General features: G+C 41.4%; 1 protein-coding gene across 1 annotated transcript; it reads right to left on the reverse strand.

Moving 5' to 3' along the window:
* Positions 1-49: 49 nt before the first annotated feature.
* Positions 50-20,292, reverse strand: LOC112991518 (NADH-cytochrome b5 reductase 3). Its single transcript, XM_064516439.1, has 9 exons — positions 20,183-20,292; positions 14,872-15,003; positions 12,127-12,199; positions 9,620-9,726; positions 8,154-8,283; positions 6,408-6,491; positions 6,215-6,300; positions 3,844-3,943; positions 50-2,180 (listed from the first exon to the last, which is right to left on the reverse strand). The coding sequence occupies exons 1-9, from the start codon at positions 20,201-20,203 to the stop codon at positions 2,008-2,010; spliced, it is 906 nt and encodes a 301-aa protein (XP_064372509.1). The 5' UTR covers positions 20,204-20,292; the 3' UTR covers positions 50-2,007.
* Positions 20,293-22,947: the final 2,655 nt, after the last annotated feature.

Below are 22,947 nucleotides of genomic sequence, written 5' to 3' on the forward strand. Positions count from 1 at the left end.
GGTTGAAGAGTTATCTATGAAGATGATGTGCTAAATAACACACAGGTGATTCACCTGCAAGATATTTTATTTCTTATACAGATGTGAAAAAAAGCCAGTAATTGAGTATGTAAAATAAGTAATACAAAAACAGTTTATGCTTAACCAGCTAGCTATTTTTGACAAGTAAACTTCATTAAATACAGTCATGAAAAAAAAATCTGTTTATCCCACACTGATATAAACCAGCAGCAAGGTAACTACACTCAAATTTCCATATTTTTCCTCATAAAAAGACAGACTGAAACTCAACTGAATCTTATTTAAACTTTGGAGCATAGTATTAGAGAACAAGTTTCAGAAGCACACACCAAAAATTCAAGATCTCAGAGGCAACAGTCTAATTAATAAAATAAGTAAGTTTAATAATAGTATTATCCATTCCAGATTCCTTAAATAAACCATAGTATCTTTTTCTCCTTTTAATTCACACTGAAAATTAACCTTTTAATTCCACAATACCCATCTGTTGTACAGGCACAAAAGGAAACACGGCAAGTTACAGCTTCAAAATACCCACCCAAATCCTCAAAAAAAGTGATTTATACACTGATACTTGTTACTAACTAGCATCCACATTACTTTGCATTTCACTAAATATCCTTTCAAATCACTCTGTTTTCCATCACCAGAACAAGATTTTTAGTTCCACAGATTCCTTGCAGGCAGCCTTAATCTCAGCAGCATCTCTGTTATTTGGAAGCAGAAGATTCTGCAACCAAGATGCTTTAAGTTTACTGCAGATTAGGTAAAAAGCTGCTGTAAAAAAGTAAATTAAAAAAATAAATCAGAGCTATAATGAATAGCATCTAAGAAACAGTTTTAGATTCAGTGAGACATTTGAATTTGTTGTCAGTAAGGTGACTTAAGGCTTTTCCCATTCATCCTTTTCAAGCAAATCATCTGGGGTTTTGCCTGAGCAAGTTATGCAGATGCAGGTGAAGCTCTGGCTTACCACATCCAAAGCTGGACTACCTAGTGAAACCTGCTCTAGCGATGAGCACGGAGCTCCCCTTGTTCCGGATCAACCTATGGTTCCAGATCAACCATGATCCTGTTGTCACCCAGATATTTTTCCTGCATGGTACATGCAGAACAACTGCTTTTGTACTCCTACAGCACCTTCTGCTATTTAAAAATAAATACAGAAGTTAGTATTTTTTTCAGTATTCAAAACACATACAAGCAAAGATTCCTAGCTGTTTGGGGAACAGTAAATAAAGCCTCCTGCTTTCCACAGTTCCTTTCTTTGCCCAGGGATGGGAATGGCTATTCAAAGTGGACAGCTGGAAAAGTGTTTGCATCTAACAGAGGCCATTCCAAAATACACAGGAAACAAACTTTGTGTTCATGTCTACCTCTCTATTTTGATTAACACGGCAACTTAGTTAATCGCCATCCTTCAACTGAACAGTCATCTTGAAGCTTCTGATGTTGCAAAGATTATGCATACAAGGCAAACATTCCTGTCCTCCATGGTGTAAAAGCTCTGTAAGGATTAAAGCTTGGCATAAGCAAGGTAAATAATCCAGCACACTCCATATATTTTCATACTTCATTCCAAGTAAAATTTTGAGTATGCGTATGCACGGTGTTGGGAAGCAGGATATTACTGCCATTTGATTACAGTGCTAACAAAGTGTAAACCATTGAGAGCCCTAAGAAGCCTACCTCCCCTCCTTGAAATGGAATATAATCTTTCTATAGGACAGCCATGGCAAGTACAATATAACTGAGCAATAGGCACCACTCTCGGCAATACAGCTGTCTCTGTGCAAAACAGAGTATAATTTGACTATAGTTAAGCTTGAATATCTTACTCGCCAGAGATTTAGAAAAACTGAAGCAGTTATAACCTAAATGTAGCTTCTCAGCACTGTGCATCAGCCACTTGTGTAACTTTGTCTTGTTCCCCATTAAATATTTTCTCTTCCCTTCTGCACAAGATCACAGAATGATCCGTCTTCTTTAGAAGGAGAACCTCATGTCCTTGGTGTACCCCAGTTTGTCCAAGTTGGGAATGCAAGCGTACTGGATCATTGGAGGAGGGCCACACATGAGAATCAGAACATCATCTTGAGGAGGGGGCAGGTGATCTCTGATCATCTCTTGGTTCACAAATCCTTGGCTATATTCCCAACCTGTTAAAAAAAAAGAAAGTGGGGAAAGGAGAAAGAGGACAAAGACAGCCAAAGAAAGATGCAAGTCACTTTGCTATGAAGTTCGGGTGGATTTTTAAGGGACATTCTAGCCTGCAGTATTTGCACACTCCATTCACATGTCCTCAGCACAATTACACTACATGGAAGAACTGCCATCCTGGTTTTTAAGGTGGAAAACTGATGTACAGAGAAAACAAGGGCTAATTTTTAAAAAGCTTCCTAAAAGTTCCAAGGAAATCTCAGACAGAGCTGTGAACAGAATAAGAATCTTCCCAGCTCCGGTGTTGTGAAATAACAACATCCATCCTCCTCGACCCACTCTTTACATGTTCATTACAAGAATTCTAGCCAATGAAGTTGTTCCCCATAGGAACCCTCACTGTGCTACTCAGTTAATACTAGGTTAGCTAGTCAGTTAATGCAGGTTTATCTACCATATCCCCAGCCCTGGATGCAAAAAACTGCTGGCCCAAAGCTTTTGGCACAATGAGATTGACACATTTTTCCTGCCCTAGTCTATCCAAAATTTCCAACTTTGTTCTGTTTTCAGGTATGGCAGTGAAACTCTGCAGAACAGTGTTGAGAGAGGAATTTTTATCAGCTTTGCCCAGTTCAGTTCATAATTCACACACATCAAAAAGAAAGAACTGCGCTTTTACTTGAATCCAAGCTGCCCTATAAATTCAGAGACTGAGTCAGGGAGAAAACTAATTGCAGAAGATGACACAACAGCAACAGACTCTGTGCTCTGCAGCCCCTCTACACCATACTAGGGGAAGTGTATTCTTGGCCACAAGGTAAGAGCAGGGATACAGCTCTTCCCTCTCCGCCCCAAACTACCGCTGTAAATACAACTGTCAATCTACCCTGACGTGGGTGGGCATGACAAGGAATTAGGGAAGAGAGGAGGCCCTAGGCAGTTCTTTTTAGCCTTCTCTTTATCAGACTTGCATGGCTGAGGGTGGCATGCACACAGCTCACTCTCTCACCTAGACCAGCCAGCTACAAGCCACACAATCTTTAAAACCGGACTGCACCGAGTCAGAACAACATATTCATTGAGAAACACTGTTAATGCAAAGGCAATTCCACTGCCTAGGAAGCAGCTACCATTGCACAATAATTGCACAGTAATTACCCTGACTCCTTTCCTTTCCTCCCTTGATAGAGCAGCTATCGTGAACCTCCCTGCAATGAGAGGTAGGTAAGAGTCCGCGTTTGGCCACACCTCAGTGCGATACGGTGCTTCAGACACTCCACAGCAGCTGCCTTAATGCATGCTCCAAACATGAGACAATAAGGTAACATCTTAAATTTATATCCGTGAGAAAGGAGAAAGGGAAGGTCACCCTGGATCAGAGTAAATAATGGTAAATATTCAGGTGTAGTCATGAGAGGAACATTACCCTACTGTTCATCTGGGGTGAGTTTTATAGCTTTGGAAACTGCCTGATTACATCTAGAGTTTCTGTGCATCACATGAAGAATGACGCTACTGGATGCATTCAGAGATAAACACACAATTCACTAAGCCAGAAAGGAGCCTGGAAGTATGCCTGTGGCACAGCGCACCTCCTACCAAACACAGGCATTAATACTCAATAACTTAAGGTTTCAGTGGAGGTAGCATGTTATATCTTACCTTCAGGTGCTCTGTCCAGCGTATACCAAAGCTTAAAGCGACTGGGATTCTGAGTCTGGATCTCCTCCAGTTCAGAACGTAACAGGATATCCTTCTCAGTCTGCAGGATAAGGAAAAACAACAATTACACTCTGCATTTCAGTACAGCCCTCAGATGACCACTGAGTATTAGCTACTCTGCATTCCTGTAAGATTCAACAGATTATTCCACTCTATTTTTGAAGCTAAAGAGAGCAAATGCAAGTTATTTCCATGACTATTCAGTGGCAGAGTTAATTAACAGGCTCAAAACTTCCCTGAACTCTGACCAACATGCAATGCCTTCCCTCTAAAGAATAGAGCAAAACAAAACAACACCTGTATCAAAACACAGAACCATCATTCATAAGGGGAATTAGCTGTAGCACTGTAACAGTGAAGCCCTCTGTAAGCATCCCCATTACAAAAGCAACTTTCATCAAAAACTAATCATCACTGCACAAGTATCTCATTATTCCTCCAAACTCTACCATTCAATCAGGAAAAGGTCAAGTTTCTCACCTTCACCACTTCAAAATTCATTAACATTGCCACATAGAGATTGCTTAGCTTTTAAACAGGATGTGGAACAACATATATCCAAAAGGGTATCAAGTTCTGATTGGAACAACAAATGTTTTGCAGAGTGTCAAGTTCTGCTCCTCCCTGATGCAAAAACATTGAAGGCCAAAAGAAAGCCTTATTCCCATAAGAGCAGCTGAAGTTCAGGAGGGGAGGGACAGGGCAGACACTAAAAGCGGCATCATCCCTCACAGCCTTACTAATTTGGTGCTATGGACACCAGTATGTCTGGAACTGCAGGGGTGAGGAGGAATGCACCAGCAACTATTGCCAAGAACGTGCCTATTTCTGGACCTGTAATTGCACATATTCCAAAAAGGCTGTTCCTGAGTCTAATCAACTCAAAGCAGGACCCCAAAAGACTACATGTAACATAATCTAGAAGTAGACAAGCCATAGGTTAGTTAGAAACACAATACTGACCCACATACATGGTCATCTATAATCAACAACCTTTTCAGGAGGGTCAAAATAAAATAACAGCAAAACACATACCAAAAAAACCCCTTAAACTCCAGTCTGCCAGCTTTACTGACTGTCCATCTGTCAGTAGGTTGTTCTATATTTCTGCAGTTACTAGGTATGGGAACTCTTCAAAGCCATGGCTTGATGTTTACTTAGACTTGCTACTAGATAGGCAACTGTTCCCTGAAGCTTCTCCCCAAGAAGCAGTAGGTTTTCCAGGTTACTGAAGCAGTTCTAGCCCTATATTAGTGATTCTGAATTGCTCACAGCAAATCTTCCTGCCCTGCTACCTGCAACTGCTCAGCAGAGACCAACTGCTGCAGCTGCAGCAACCAGCACCAGAGGGCACCGCTAGGCCTCTTAACGGGGTATACAGTAGCAAAGCACTAGAGCGATGCTTACACTGTCACTTGGATCACAATTTCCAGAGAGAAAAACGGTCTCGTCTTATAATTCAGATATGGTACGAAGGAAGTTAGACTATATCGAGTATCAGGGGATAGAGGAACGACAGAGGAGAGCCTAAAGAAGCTAAAAATACAGGCATGAATGTCTCATAATCCAGAAACAGATAAACATTAGGAGGAAGAAGTTTAAAAGCAAAAAGGTAAATACTAGGAGAATGTTAGAAAATGGAGATGTGTGCACTTTAGCACTAGACCACCACGTGGGTTGCCTAGTTATTGACATCACAAGTACTCTTGGATGAAAAAATCTTCCCTTTGTCCAACACTGGTATGGTAACTTTGGGAAGCAAAAGAAATGCATGAAGGACTGAAGGAGGGAATGGGAATGAAAGGAGGGAGACAGCTGTGCAGAATCACAGCTCTAGTTCAAGGAAGCTGCTGGAGACCAATTTTAAATTTTATCTCACGTAATGTATTCTCAAACAGAAAGATTCTACATGAAAAACCTGCTCTGAAGTTGAGGAGTTGTAATTACTGAAGGAGGCAGATGGCTACTTCTTTCATGCAAGAAAGACAGCTCTGAAAGTCTGCCCAAAATTTATTAACAACTTGCACAAAGGAACCCAGAGTCTTAAAATGTTTATAAACTGGACTAGAAACAGAGCAGAGAGACAAAAGAAAGTGAGCATTAACTGGAAGAACATCAGCACTTGGACAGTAATGCTAACATGAGAATTCATTACAATGTTTTTATATATGGGAAGTTTTTCACATTTCAGTTCATTTTTCCCTCAGGGTTTGTATTTCTGTACTGTGCTTTCTCACCAAGAGCTGCATTTGCTGAGTGGAGTTCCATTTGTTAAGGAAAGCTTTATAAACAGTAATAAGGACAGAATTACCTGATTAGCAAACAGCAGCTGACAAATGGTGTGGTCATCTTTGTCTTTTATGATAGCTCGAATGATCTGCAGCATAGGTGTTATCCCTGAAAGAGAAGTGCAAGAGTGTGAAGAAAGTGTGAGCAAGTGAAAATATGAAGAAATACATGTATCAGATGTCAGAAACCGAGTATGAATCTTTATACATACATACCAGTCCCACCTGCGATCATCCCCACATATTTCACGTTTTTTAAAACTGGTTCAGCTTTCTTTTCAGGCCGAATAGCAAACTGGCCTGAAAAAAGAGAGAGAGATGGTAAATACTGAAGAAAGCAGCAAACACTGGGCCTACGATACCTTCCCAGTTTGTACGACTCTCCAACTTGGTTTCAGCCCTGTCACCCTTCCCCTTCGCAAAATAGGGCAGGAAAAACAAACCCTGAAAGGTTATTAGAGATTTTAAAATATGTGATGATAACATCAAACACTGACAAGGGTTATTACTCTGGACTGTAGCATCAAGTTGTCACTACTTGCATTTCTGTTTGCCCAAATCCCATACCCTCAATCATGTTCAGAGGCCCACATCTCTGGAAACAGTTCTACATGAAGGGACCAATCTGCTCAGAGAGCTGATTTTCCCCATGCAGGTTATTTTAAGGGAAAACCCCAAATCTGCAAGGAAACAGGATTTAGCATAGTGTCCAAACAGTTATCAACCAAACCAGTCTGCATCTAGTAAAAGCACGACATGGACAGTTTGTCACCCTCAGAGTACTGCCTTGCAGCACTGCAGGGTAGGGAAGATTGCATACTGTCACAGCCAAGTTTGAGAGAAAGTAGTTGGCCTATGAGTTTGTCTTTGTGCTTTTGTTGTTTTAATGCAGTGAGTTCACTACTGCTTAACTACTTCCCTCCAGTATGAAATATGTTTAACAATTCCTGGGTACATACTGCACATAACTGACTTCAGTTGCCCCTGTTCTTCACCTCTGCTGTTAACCCCAGTTTGGGATAAAGATCATTTCCTTGAAGAAAGCAGGATCATACAATATGGGCAGAAAGGCCTGGCTAAAACACTCAGTCCTCCAGGTTCTTCAGCCTTATTATTTTACAACGCAGATTGCACAAAGCTCTTTCCCAGAAAAAGAGGAGGAATCTCTTGCGCCTGCTCTGCCAGTATTATTTTGACTAATCCCCCTGCCCCTCCCTGCAAAACAGCTCAGGCCATAATCTCTTAAACCAGTATGAAGTGTATTTCGTAGCACTGTATGTTAGGCCAGATAGTCAATACAAAATTGGACTGTTTGGGTAGCAATGATTTTTAGCGTAGTTTTCCACAAAAAAGAGCTGTAAGCAGTTACATAGTTTGTATATTTATTCCCTCTTTTTTGGCTGATCTGTCAGTTTCAGCCAAACCTGACAGTGGGTTTGAAACTCCCAGAAACATTGTGTTTATCCATCCGTTCCTACAGGATAACATGAACACAAAATACAAATCTCTGGAAAGACAGGTTTCTAAGTTCTGCTGCTCACAGGACTGCCAGAAGGTTTCTGTGACACATTTGTGGCAGCACTATACCTACCTGACACACTTCATACTGGCATAGAAGTACTCCCTACTGCTAAAGTTTATTTTCACGTGGGAAAATAGCATTGGACTGCACAAATACCAAGTGTTTTTACCAGTCTATAAACTATGTCCATATAAGTAGGGAGCAAACTCCTTTCTTTGAGAACTGTATCAAAAAAAAGCACTTTTACAGTCATGTAACCCTTGCCCTGCCAAAGATGGCTGTTGACATAATTAAGAGACTTACAGTTTCCTTTGCACAGAGAAAGAAGTGAACCCTGATGAAAAAAACATGAACGGTACTACTATTCACCCATCAAAATCTTGTAATGTTTTCCTGTGTTATTTACTTTGGATAAACAATATTTTCCAAGTCAGCCTTACCTTTTCCCTTGTAGACAAGCAGGCCACTTGGTCCTCTGAAGTCAATAGTGTCCCCTATTTTCAGGCTGTCTAAGTACTGAGACATCTTCCCTCCTTCAGGAAACTTTGGATGGATACCTTTGTAGTAAACCTGGTAAAAACAACAATGAAACAATTAATCCCACAGCTTAAATATGAGCATTTGCCCGTATCTCTGCCATGCAAATATTTATGTATTCATATTCCTCATTCAAAGGATAAAATTCCTACAAGAAGGCAGATTCAACTGACAAAAAAAAAGAATCACTTTGGCGAGTTTTCTGTGAAAAATTAAAATGCCAACCTTGGTCTGATTTTGTTCAGGCTAGGCACAGACGAGCAATCTCTCCATTGTATTACTGTAACATAGAAAAGCTCTCTAAATAAGCAACACAACTGACACCCACGTTAAAAAAAAACCAAAAACAGTCACTGCGAATCCAAATAGAAAAAAAAAAATCTATGAAAGTACCTTGACAGCTCAGTTGCAAAGGAATATTCCCCAGACTTGTTCATTTCAAGGCTAGGGTAACCAAAGAATGGACACCAACTACTTGAAGATTCAGCTGTTCACCCACAGGTATCAGTGGGTAGTTACACTGCTGAAAGTGTGCTTTTTTGGTTTCGCTCACATGGCTATGAAAGTTTTAAGCTGAAACAAGCTCCACTTTTACAAGAACAGCAGCATTTGCATGCATGGAGAGCCATCCTGGGAGTGACAGGTCTGTGAAGCGTTCCTATGAGTCAAAGATTTATAGTTTCCTTTGCCATGTCTTCAGTGTCCAAAAACACACCCATGAAGGTAAGTAGGTAGAAAAAGACAAATTCACTTTAACAGTAAATAAACAAAATGTTATTAGCTGTAAACAAGTAAAATACTCAAGAATAAAATTCTGACAAGAAATCCAGTGCAGGAATTCAGGTTTTAAATTCCTATCAGCTTTAAATACATATTCGCTTACTCTAACTACCAAGAGACAAAACACACATCACCACGAGACCTAAAAGACCTAAACTCACACTCTTGTCAAACACATCAGACATCCACACTAGGTCAGCAATTCTTCTGCTTCTTTTTAATAATCTGTGGTCATCATGATGGCAATATCACATTAGCCACAGAACGAGCTGATGGTTGAGGCAAGGTTAATTCATTATTTCAAAAGTATTAAAAAAAGCGTGTGAACATCTGCAAGTGTACAGAGACTTTGGAAAATGGCAGTCTGCTACATAGCAGCTCACAGGACACACGGACTAAAGAAGTGCCTGCAAAATGCTGTATGGATTGTAGGTAACCACGTTACTTGTTACAATAATGAAAACCCATAATGGCAGATCACTGAACAGAACTTGGCACATCACAGTAGAATCAGACTTCACATAGCACTGCAAGTGTAAAACTGGGCTCAGAAGTTGCCCAGTCTAGTAAAACACAGTGATAGTCTCACCTTGATGACAAGATCCACAAAGCCCTTGTCATCATCACTGGAAACAGGAGTGTATGGTCTAACAACCAGAGCCCCATCAATCCGTGCAGACAAGTAGATATGCTGTCCTACATGCAGGGGAGAAAAAAAAAATCAGTTTGCTTTCAAGAGATTTTTCTTTCACTGGACATATCAGGTTGGCATAAACCGCAAATGGCATCTCAAAGCTGTCTTAACTACCCTGTTTTGGGACACCATTTTTTCCTCTCTCATTTTTCTGACATTTTAACACCTTGCCAGAGTTGTTCTTAGCTATGTACAGATTCTACCTGAAAGGGCAGATGATTCAGCTGCTAACCTTATATGTCTATCATGTCTGTTTTGATATTTTGGGGTATTTATATTTACCGAAGCCCTAACTGCAAGTGAAATGTTCCACACAGAAAGTGTGATTTCTCTCTCACATACGGACACACAAAAAAAACATACAAGGACAACTGCCAACTGCCACCTGAAAGTGTGGTTCACACTTTATTAACACATTAGCTACAAGTAACTGTTCTTACTTCCACAAGGGATGGCTCATGTCTACCAGGAGGACTAGAGATCTAGCTGCCATTGCTAAGGCTGCCTAGACATAAAGCAGCTTTCTAACCCTGTTATTTCTCCAGCTCAACATTCAAGTGTATCAGTCACATTTCAACCTGTTGCACATTAGCTGAACTGTCCACGAAATCTCTCCACAGTTTGTCAACATGTATATTTTTGATGAAAAAATCCTAGAATTTAACTTCTTTAAAAGATTTTCCTATGAAATTCCAATGCCCTTAAGAGACATCATAATTAAAGAATATTTAGGGGGGAAAAATGTTTTTCCTTATTGTAACACCACTAAGCCAGAACAACCTACTATCCTTAAGACTGATGTAGCTCTTCAAAGACTGTACTGCTCCTCTGCCTTCCATGTGTGTGCAAAGAGGTGATTTTACTGGGAGCTAGTTTGGCAAACTGGAGGTCTGTGAGTCAGAAGAGTCTGGATGATGGTGTGCGAGCCTGGAAACAGTGCAACTATAAATGACCTGAAGCTATACACAGATAAAATGCAATATTTATTAATAATTAAATAATCCTCTCAGTGAGGCATATGTAGCGTATGCACATTAAATAGCATGTGCTTCCTGCTGGGTGAGAACTGAAGAGAACTGCAGCAGCAGCTTCTGGTTCCTTCTTCCCAGGCAAGCCATGGCCTTTTTCCCCCCTTCTGGAACATACCTATCACTAATATTTCACAATGTGAATCTGGATAGATAAGGCCACTGTCAGGGTAAGCCATACAAGAATTAGTACAAACTCAGGAAACAGTGCTTCTCCCAAAGGGAAAAACATACTTTATGCTCCTTCTCATTAGAGCTTTACGCCGTCACTGACAGGACGGCCAATGTTGGGGAGCACAAGGATCTCCTTGACTCTACTCTAGGTTAACCAGAAGGATGAAGCCATATAGGCTCCTACTTGCTGTTAGAGTTAATCATGCTTTTTCTGCAGCACTCTAGCTGGCTACTAAAAGTGAAATGCCGGTGCTGGGTCAGACATGCAGGGTGCACTCCAGTATTTGTCCCAAAGCTGCAAAGTCTGCTATTCCCAGCTGCTTTGACATTCTCTCCAGTTCACAGCTTCCCTTCCTTCCAAAGTCCCCCCTCCACAGTGAAGTAAACTAGCTTTGCCCTTCATGACTACTTAACAAGATCAAAAGAATAGCATGTCCTAAATAAAAGTGAACCTGAACATGACGCATGGTAAAGCTGGAAAGATGCTAAGGACTAGGTAACTAGGTAACATCAGGTCACTCTGATCCACAGAACATCATAAGAGATGGTTAAAGCAGCAGTTCCTATCAAACACAAGTCACAATTATATGCTCTTTACATAAGCAGTAAGAAACAGTTGCACTAAGCTGTTATAGAAGATAACAAGGCATATGGCAAGGGCTAAGGAAACATCTGCTTCATGGCGATTAAAAAGTTCCATGAGACTGGCTGCAAATTCAGAGGTTAGCAGATCACTTGGTAAAATGCATGAATTAGAGGAGAGAGAGAAGTAGCTATGAGCATCGCCTTGAGGGATGGAAATAGACCACGAAGACCAAGCATCTGGGGAATAATGCTCAGTGGAAAGTTAAGATTGGAAAACAGAACCAAAGGCCAACATCTGTTTCTAATGTGTTCAAAGAAACAAGCTAGATGTACATTCTCTGCAAGGACACATGATTTCAGACACTGCACTGCATGACTCGCACCATGAGGACTGTTTTACAGTGCTATGAATACTAGCTGATGGCTCAAGCCACATAGAGAGCATTTAAAATTCAACAGTACAAACTGTAAGAAAAAAAGCCTTGGTATCACAATGCAAATTACTATAACAGTAATAAATTTTAAGACATTTTAAGACTCTTGCAAGTCACGCTTTAGATTTCTGAGACAAGTATAATAACACTGTGATTCTTGGCAGGGAAAAACAGGACATACCTATAGGGAGACCCAGAACATGATCTACAGAAGGAAGAGCAAATCGAAATTTTCTTGTGTCATGACTAACTTCCTGGAAGAGGAAAAGAAAAAATAATCAGCTATGTTGTTGCTAGTGAGCCTTGCTGCAGAGTTAAATTTTTGGGGGACAGGCGATTCCTAACTGAAAATTCTGTATAATGTAAGGAGGTAATAAGTAAAGAACTCCATTGAATGTGGCAATTCTGTATCAGGAGTGAACTTTTCATTCAAATTCACTGAAAACTTAACTTTTCCTCAAAATATTTAGAAGCAATAGAGAAATAAAAAAAAATGTACAAGACAAATGGAAAGATTTTCCTGATGCGTATTTAAATGTTAACAGCAAAACCTGGTAAGATACTGCAGGTGAGCCAAAACAGTAACTTTCTAAATGGTGCAAACATTTACATTGCTGTCTGTGAGGCCACCACAAGACAAGAAACTAATCAGTTCTTCATTTCTCATGTAAAGTTTAAATATGAGGGAGCTCAATGACAAAAAAACTACCACAGATGTCTCAAAATAAGACAAATTAATCATTTTGATGTAGAAGATGACTTGAGAAGGCACTAGTGGATGACAAGAAGATTAGCATATCATCAAAATTCTTCAAATTAAAAATTACCCTGTTCAGCTAATCCCCAAAACACATTTCATTTTTTGTTTTAAATACAATTAATTTTGGTGATCTGGCTGACTGTGTGACATTACAAACAGCTTCATAGTCACGAACAGTAGAGTGATGAATACCAGCAAGGTAAGAGGAACAACTGGAACTTTTAAAATATCAGGGTCTTCAGTCAGGCTGAGGAAGCACTGAGAGCAACAGCACAAGATGGAGCCAGCTTACTAGAAGTCCTCTTGCATCTGAAGGTAAACCCTAGCCAACCACACAGATGTCTTGAATAGGTTCTTCTTCCACAATGAAAGCCTCTTTTCTCAAATTACTTTAAAATGTTTTTGTGTAAGTTATAGGTATTTTTAGATTAAAGCTCTCATCAATTTTTAATAGCTTGTAAAATATAAACTGTAGTATTCCACAAATTCTCTGGTTTATTTCCTCCTTCATTTACCTGTGGATGCAGCAATGCTGATAAGTATATTACTAGTGGTCACAGGGTTTGCACCAGATTTTTGGCACAATGTTAGAAACCACTACTGAAAACACTGAATTATGGTTCAGGAAAAAAAGCAGTTCTTGTACCAAGTTATCATTTTTCCAGAGCAATTTCTATTTCCAGGATACATTTCCCATTTATGCAAAAAATTAAATACATCCGTCATTCAAATTCTCTCAGCTGATCAAGGTTATCAAGTGCAGCAGCATTTCAGCTGGTTACAGAAGAGCTATTCCTCCATCCCATGTTCATAAAATAACAACAGAGGGCAGTGAGAAAAATCAGCATTTAGCAAAAAATGCAATGTGATTTGTTTTCTGTTATAAACTGATACATCAGAAAACTTCAAGCAGTTTGATTCTCAGAGGCATGTGCAGTACCTCAAGCTCCATTCCCCTCTGCAGGTCAGGCAGACTGCATCTGTCACCACTGTGTGTGACAGATTTCAGGAGGAGACGGGGAGTACATAGTAACAGCATTGTTGCAGCATGCGTGGGAAGCAAATGCAGTAAGGGAGCCCAGCCCAAGCCATAGGGAAGCTTTCAGTTCCCAAGAAACCAGAGTTTGCAAACAAAATAATTGTTTCTTTGATAGACAGAACAAAGAAAAAGCAAAACTGTCAATGCTTTCTGCATACTTTCAAGAAAGCTCTCTTCTAGTCTGAAGTCCTTTTTATCAAAATCATTCTGATAATTTTTTGGCTAGCCCCACCTATGGCAAATATTTAAAATCTATGCAGTTAAAGAATCAACACTACAGATGTCCTCAGGTATAACTTCATACCTAAAAGCCAAGATTCCTATCTCATACTTTTGATGTTCAGTTTATTGAAGGGAAATCTGAAGTTTTCAGTTCTTGGGGATTTGGCTCCCTTCACACAGCTGAGTCATCAACTTTTGATACTGAGATTCACCAATGAAAGGGCTGAGGCTTTCCTCTGAAAACTGGATCTACAGTTGAGCATCCCTAGGCGATACAGAACATCTTCCATTTAGGGCAAAAAGGGAGCTGACAGAGCTCAGCTGCTGCTTGGACTACATTGCTTAAAGATCTTTTTTCCTATAATGCAGCAGAGTACATACATCTGATAAGAGGAATCAATAGCAACATATTTCTAGCAGCTACTATGCTGAATGCTATTGATCATGAGAATTGCCTGCTCTGCCTGACAGTGTGACTTCTGTCTTGTAACCAATCTATTTTTAGGATTTTGTATAAATATATATTTATGTATTTAGAATTTTAGGAATTCCTGCTGATGTACTCTACTGCATGAGCCACACATGACAGGAACTACTAACTAGTTTGATCATTTCTAAAGCAGTGTTCTCCACTCTCACTTCTTTGGAAACAAACTGGCTTGCAGGAATGTGCACTGCAAAACTCAGTTATATTAGGCAAGGAGCATTTATAAATAATTTATTTACTTCAAATATAAACATTTGCATGATTTCATTAGAAACAAAACTCAGTAGCCTTCAAAACAGCTACAATTTCCAACAAGTTACAGACCTGCTGCAACACTACCCAAGATTTAGGAAGCTACAAACATCTTACAGTATTCATGGCGTGGTGTCTACGTACTCAGCGCTGTACATGGACTTACCTCTTTATCAATCAGCCTCAATGCATACTTCACTTCAGGATCCTTCAGAGTAATTGGAGGATGGGGATTCCCGAAAAACTTCAGGAAGGTCCTGTAGATTACCCATAATGGGTACGTCACTATCCAACCCAACTGGAGCAATACAAGAAGAACGTTATCACCGCTGTTTGCACAAAAAGGAAAAGTTATTCTCATAAGGAGGAAAAGCTAGTATGACATGGCAAGTCTAACAGCCCAAAAGAGAACCGCGTTTCTGTGTGCTAATAATATGAACAGGAAGAGGAAGTATTAAAAAAATGCCAGCTAGTGTAACATGTTAAGTTTGTATTGTAAGCATGTGGCATTACTCCTGAGCTGTAACTTTTAGCCCACATTGCTTTTGACCTGTCATATCACAACACTTGCCAAACGAAACCATCGTGGTAGCCTGTTTCTTTTTTATACCCATTTGAGCGTATACTTCACCCCTTGCATCTAGAAGGCCCAGGTTCAAGTCCCACAGCACAGGAGCAGGTTCTACCCACATACTGTACCATCCTTCCAAACCAAAGTCTCTCCAGCTCTATACTACCAGCCAGCAGTAAGGCCTAATGTGTGGGCTACCTAGTTCTGAGAGATTCAATCACTCAGGAAAGTACAGAAGAGACCATGCTGCTGCATGACAGCTGACGGGAGAGATGAAAGGAGAGAGACAGAATCACAGAATAGCTGAGGCTGGAAGGGGCCTCTGGAAATCATCTAGTTCAACCCCTCTGCTCAAAACAAAGTCAACGGCAGCAGGTTGCCCAGGACCATGTCCAGCCAGGTTCTGAATATCTCCCAAGATGGAGACTCCACAACCTCTCTGGACAACTTACTCAACCTCACAGTAAAAAGTTTTTTCCATAGATTCAGACAGAACCTCCTGTGTTTCGGTTTGTGCCTGTTGTCTCTTGTCCTGTTACTGTGCACCAGTGAAGACAGTCTGGCCCCATCCTCTTTACACCCTCCCTTCAGATATTTATATGCATCGATAAGATCCCCCCTGAGCCTGCTTTTCTCCAGGCTAAACACTCCCAGCTCTCTCAGCCCCTCCTCATATATCAGATGCTCCAATCCCTTAATCATCTTTGTGGCCTTTTGTGGGACTTGCTCCACTAAGTCCATGCCTTTCTTGTTCTGGGGGGCCTAGACATGGACCCAGTACTCCAGTGTGGCCTCACCAGTGCTGAGCAGAGGGGAAGAACCACCTTCCTCAACCTGCTGCTGACACTTTTCCTAATGCAGCCCAGAATACCACTGGCCTTCTTTGCCACAACAGTGCATTGCTGACTCATGGTCAACTTGTCCACCTAGCCCTCCAGGTCCTTCTCTGCAAAGCTGCTTTCCAGCTGGTCACCCCCTAGCATGTAATGGTGCATGGAGTTATTCCTCCCCAGGTGCAGGACCTACATCACCTACCTGGCCTTCTGAACATGACTCAATACCATATGCACTTAGCTCAGGCCCTCAGTGGGTCCAAAGAGCTGAAGATCTCTCACCTGCAGGCTACAAGCGCAGAGGCTACCAAACCAGTACTGACCTAAGGGTTGGCACTTTGGCCTCTAGTGCCTACTCCCAGGGATACTTTTCTTGCAAAGTTGGCTAAGCACTATAACAGCCTAAGAAATCACCTTTGTTACATGTTCTGAAGAACAAGCTGGATGAGCACTTGTCAGAAATGGTTTAGCTAGACTTGATCCTATCTTGGGACAGGAGAGTAAATCGAACTACCACTTCTTGAAAAAAATCCTCTCCAACTGTGTAATCTATTGTTCAATGTTTTACTCTCACATAGGAGAGTGGAAAACCAGCATTATTGCAGCATTTTCCCATAATATCTATGGAGAGAAAGAGAGGAGATTGAACGGAAAATTCAAAATTAGCAAACTACTTAAATGGCATACAATGCATTTACTTATTCTTGGAAGGAGTTCAGAGCGATGTCTGGTCTGCTTTCACTTTCATTTTGTTTTGAAGTGACCTGACCACTATTTTAGATTCCTATCTCCGTAATGGTGATGCAACTGTTAAACAATGCATCAGTCTGTCAGGAAGCTATGAAAAATGTCCTGATTATTAAAATTCTGGCAAGTGCAATTTTTTTTAATAGAAAAAAATGGGAGAGCATAAATTCTTTCTTCTCAAAATGCAGTTTTACAGATTTGAAAGATATCAATACTAGGTATAGCTTGAAAGCATACCATGTCATACACACATTACATTTTTCTCCTTTATTTGCAGATGCTGCCATAGCAACACACAACTTGTTTCTCAAAAAAATTAAGTTTACAAGAATGTTATTCTGTAATTCCTGCAAAACCATCAGATTAGAGCAGCTGTGGGAAAAACTTTTGTTAGTGAGTCAGAAAAAGGAGGGAAAAAGAGTGCAAGTGAGAGGCACCTCACAGTATAGTAAGAAAAACAAGTAAAAGGAAGCGAGAGAGCAGCAAATAAATTATTTAATGAGAACTGCAATAGGTGACTAAGACCTGGTGGAGACAGTAAACTGAGTCCACAACAGATGATGTTTCAAATGTGATATTAATATGTTAAAAGTTTTATTTAAAGAGGTGGCCATCCTAAATGAGCAAAAAAGCAGCTGTGATCTAGCAGCTGATATTAGGAATTAAGAAACTTGGCCTCTGTCCCAACTCCAGTATGAATGTGCTTGCTGACACAGAGGACAAGGAAGGCAGGAGAGTGGAGTTAGAACTACCACCTCTGTAAGTTGGCTTCTCCACTTGTAAGCAGAGAGAAATCTTTTCTCCCACCTTTGCAAATAACTTCTGGGTCACCAGATGTCAGGGCCAAACTACCATTATTACGTCTTATTTAGTAAACAACTACCTCCTTCTTCCCCAAAGGTGCATAACCATCACTTTTTGAAACAATTCACCAGATCACAAAATCTGTTTCAAAAGAATGAAGTTTAATTTTGATATATTCTTTTAACACAGCATTACCCTAGTGGAATGCAATTTGTTATTCACCGTCAGTTAATGCAAGAGCCCCATGGAATCTAGCCTGGAAAGCAGCTACACACCCACTAATACAGATACATTCTGAATAAGGAAGTAGAAGAGCTGTGTTGTCATCTTGCAGGCAGAAAATAAGAATTACAGGTAAAAAGATTTTTAAAAAGTCCTTGCTAAGAAATATACTCTCAGGGTTAAGAATGTTCTGTATTCTCTTATCGCAGGGTATATCAAGATACCCATGAAAACAGTTGCACTGCAGTCACGGAAGCTGCATTAATTTACAGCAGTAGAGTGACTGGCTCCTGATAAGGCCAGCAGTCACTAAATGAAGATCTGGTGATTCATAGTTTCCAAAGGCACAAAGCTCTGCTAACAAAGATTACAAAATTAATAATAGAACTGGAATTTTTACTAATGGAAACTGACCGCTGTGGGAAAACAAAAAAGGCCACAAGAAGAGGCGAAACCATGGCATTGAGACTGCCAGCCCTTTCCACTAAGGCGTGGCAAGTAAAACATAGTTAAATGTTTGGAATTATATCCCTTGGGAAGTGCATTTTATAGCCAGCATTACTTGAGATCCAAGAATATCTGAAGAAAAGGGCAACATATCAATCAGAAACCACTGTAAATTGTGTAAGCTTACGGCAGGATATTCCACCAACTGCTCTGTAAACAAAGAAAACAAATGCTTCTTTGGAAAGAAGATCTTGTACCCTAAGCTCCAATCCCCCCTCTCCTACTTCTTCATCCAGACCCAATTTTTAAGTAACCTTGATTAAACATTCTTCTCATTTTATTTTGAAGATGATGAAAGGATGAAGGGCTGGGCATTTCTTTACTTCTGTAGCTTTACCATCTATCTAATTCTTTTCTAAGTAATTTAATAGGCAGCTGTACCCAAATTAGTACATCTTGCACCCACCTCCATCCTGTTTCTCATGAGCCTACAGCCAGAATTGTTTAAGCAGGTGCATCAGACGAATGAAATGATATGCCAGGAAGCTGCTTGAAAAGGGTAATGATGCATGCTAAAGATAATAGAATCACAAATCTGTCTCTCAGCAAACATGATTCTGAAAGAGACCTCTACTGCAACAGCAGCTGCAAGGCTAATATTTTTAAAGCCTTCAGTCTGGATATTGAAAAAACTGTTCAGGGAATTGAGTAAAAAGAAAAAAATCCCCAAACTTCCACACCACAGCAACCAACACAAACACCATTATTCTATACACCACAGCATTTAGTGTTCATATAAGCACAAATACCAAGGCCTATGGGAGGCAGCAACAATAAGAATGTCACAGAACCACCCTGTTGTTAGAGTATTTAAGGAGCTATTAAAACAAATACCTTCTTCTTCCTTCCTAGATTATCACTATATAAGCATTAAATATACCAGGAATCTTAATTATCTCTGCAACACGTTTGAATGACCTTTATTTTACAGGAAAGCCTTGACAGCTGCAAGAGCACAGAAATTCAGAGATGCTAGTAAAAAAACCCATAGGCATTCCTGTCTATTTTCAGGATTCACAGTGCAGTTATATTTTTGTATATACACATTTATATATTTTTTTTATTTTTATATATACACACACACACACACACACGAATCACAGCAAAATGCCATGGTCCTCTTCCCACCCACATTTAGGCCTCAGTAAATAAACTACGGACCCTAGCTATGCTCAAAGCAGCCTTTATAGGAGAAGGTGGAACACAACTTTTTAATATTAAGAGACTTAAAGGCCAGATTTCTAGCTGGAGTGAACCTGGGCAGCACTGACAGCTGCGAAAAAACAAAATTATGGCAGTCAGGATCTTAAATGCCTGCTGTCAAAAGGCTGCATCAAGCACCAGCCTCCCGGTAGGCACGCTCTGGACACAGCCTTTGGCACAAAGGCTTCTTTAATCAACCATGACCGGGAAGCTGAAAGCAGAAGGGGTCGAGGATCAGTGCTTCCAAGGAGTCGATGATGGCACGGCTGCCAGCACACCCACCGCGATGCCTGCCGCGTTCAAACGCAAACGCCCGCAGCTCGGCGGGCAGGGTTACAGCAGCCCCGTTTCCCGACTGCTGATCCCACCGGCACCACAAGCTGCGCATGGCCGCCGCTGCCCCCCGCGCCGGCGCCCGCTGGGGACCGACCGTTGCCCGCGGCCTGGCCCGCGGCGGCCGCCGAGCCTCGCTCCCGTCACCCAGCCCTCTCCTCCTGCCCGCTGCCCAGGCACGAGAAGGGCAAGGAGGAGCGCGCTCGCCCTGCCCGGTCGGCCCCACGGCCCAGCCCCCCCCGGCGCAGCCCCCTCACCGTGCTGAGCTGCGCCCCCATGATCGGCCCCCTGCGAGAAGCGGAAGGGCGGCGCGGCGCGGCCCCCCCTGCCCCGCGGCGCGGCCCCACCCGTCGCGCCCCGCCCTGCCCACCGCGTCACGTGCCCCCGCGCCGCGCCAATCAGCGCCGCGCAGCGCTCGTTCCCTGGCGGGCGGCCGTTGGCGGGCGCGCGCGGCGGCGCCTGAGGCACGGTGCGGCGCGGCCTGGCCGCGGGGTGGGGGGAGGGGCGACGGCCTGCCTTTCCGGGGCGGGCCCGGCCGTTGGAGGCGTTACCTGCCGCACCCCGCGCGGTGCCACTCCTCAGAAATGCTCCCTCCCCTGCCCCTATCGGCAGCTTGGGGGGGGGGGGGTGACCGCCAGAGGGCGCCCGAGCCCCGCGCGGTGGCAACGTCTGAGCCGGCCGGGTCGCGTTTGCGTACCGCTTAATTTATTTACCTCCCTACCGGCTGACAGAAGCCGAGCGTCATGATGTCTGAAAATATCATGCTGGGAGATCTGTGGAAATAACAAGCATGGCTTCATTTATCTGCTTTGCATGTTTATCAGCTATGCCTGTCTGTACCAAAGAATGAACGAATAAAGGTGTAGTTTTCACTAGCTAAACCACTTTCATGTGGTTTATCCTTATCATAAGGATGATAAGGTTTCATCCTTATCATACTATCATAGTATAGTAATACAACTCTTGCACATTCCTAATAACAAAAAATAATGCTAGGAAAAACAAGTATTCTACTTAATACAACCATAATATCTTTATTTTTTAACAGACAAGGAAAATCCCTATACCGTTTGAGGATAAGAAGAGGATAGCTTCTGTTTATCAACATTGCAACAACACAATCCATATATATCATGAAAACTTCTTAGGCCTCAACTTCTCTGCTTATGCTTCTACAAAATCAACCCCTGCCTGTAGCTCAGAGTAAGTCATTGATGACGATGTTTATCTGAAGAGTACAAAAAGTGAGTTTTGGAATAAGAGAGGATGTTTTCAACCAGGCTTAAGAAAATTTTGGTTTACATTGACATATACAAATTAATGACTGGTAAGTGAACACATCTTTATATCTGTGCTAAAGGTAAAACACCCCAAGCACTTTAATTAATATGTTGTAACTTACAGTAAACAGGCATCAATGATTCTTACATACAGCTTCTCCTAACCAAAAAAGCCTATATTGATAGTCCTAATATTAAGATTAAAAAACAATAAAAAGAGGCACCTTTGTCCTCCCCTGGCCACTTGGCTCATACTGGAGTACTGAGCCTCGTGCATGCCCCAGCCTCTGCTTTCTCCCAGGTATTGGTTTCTCCCCGGGATTGCTGTCTGCCCAGGCAGCTAATCTGGTCATGAGAACAGTCATAAATCAACCATGACTTACCCGTTAAGTCTGAGAATTGGCACTGGTAAATGAAAGCAAGTCGACAGATGAAACTGAAGGTAAACAGGTCGTATCACTGCAAGGAAATGAGAAGGCTTTAGGTACTGGCACTTAGCTGCAGGGATGAAGTAATTAATTTCCGGTATTTCTATGACAAAATACACCTGGCTGTGTAATCCTCTCCCATGTTTCTCTTTGAGATGCTGAGGCTTAGAAAACTGGGGAGATAAATAAGAGGCAGGACAGGCACTGGGAACACAGAGCGTGGTAGGAGTGACTCTTTAAGGTGAGGCCCCAGTTTGAGACTTGCCCAGATTGTGCCTCCGGTGCTGTTCAGCGTCAGCGTGGTTTCAGCGGTGTACAGCCGTGCTGGAAAGCCAGCAGAAAGCAGTGACCCAGACACCTCTGTGGGGAAGCTCACTCAGGAGAACAGCTTGGAGAGACTTGATGGCCAGAGCCAAAGCCCCAGTGGAAATTTTATCAAAGAAAAATTTAAATCTGCTAACTCCAGAGGAGATGCTGCTTGTAAAAGAAAATTCCCTAGGCTCCCAAACTCTCTTTCCACTAATGTGATTAAAGGAGTTACGACTTTGTTATAGAAGGAATATGCCCACTGGCTTATGTATTTTAAATTAAAGCCTAGGAAAAGACTTTTTACATTCAGATGATAAATACAGGCACTGTTGTTTATCTTGCTTGGCCACAACTGCAATAAATGGTAATAAAAAATTGTAAGGAAAAATTTCCAATAAAATTAAGGATATTGAATTTTGAGATACATTAATTTCTCTTGCCAGTGTTAAAATAAAGCTTCATTTTTCAGTGTGTTGAGTGAGCTAACTACATGTCCAGTCCCACATGCAGTTCCATGTAGCAGACACCTTTGTTACCTGGAGTTTTGTTTATCTCTGTTTCTTTGAAGGGGTACATGGACCATAAGTACAGAACCATTTGTATAAATAGAAGCCTAACATCAAAACATTTTGGCTTCTGTATATATTGAGTCTAAAACCTAAAGCTATGTCTTCAGGAATTAATTAGTATGAGGAAGGAAATTAAAAAAAAATCAAACAAACAAAAATAAGCTTTTAAACCTGAAGCTTTAATTTAGCCATGAAATGAATGCACGCTTCCCAGGAAAGGTACTGGAGGGAGTACCTGTACTTTCAAGCACCTGCCACCACTTTTTTCCAGTGGGGCATGCAGTGCTGCATTTGTAAAACATTTCCTGGTTGTAATGCCTCCTAATACTTAAAAGATCCCAACTAGCAATTTCAGCTACAAGTAGAAAAGCACAAGAAGCCCTTCCATTGCCATTTTATAACTGGACATAAAACAGTATGGTAGAATAACCTGTCC

This window comes from Dromaius novaehollandiae, chromosome 1, assembly GCF_036370855.1.
Source record: "Dromaius novaehollandiae isolate bDroNov1 chromosome 1, bDroNov1.hap1, whole genome shotgun sequence".
In the NCBI taxonomy this organism is placed as follows: domain Eukaryota; kingdom Metazoa; phylum Chordata; class Aves; order Casuariiformes; family Dromaiidae; genus Dromaius; species Dromaius novaehollandiae.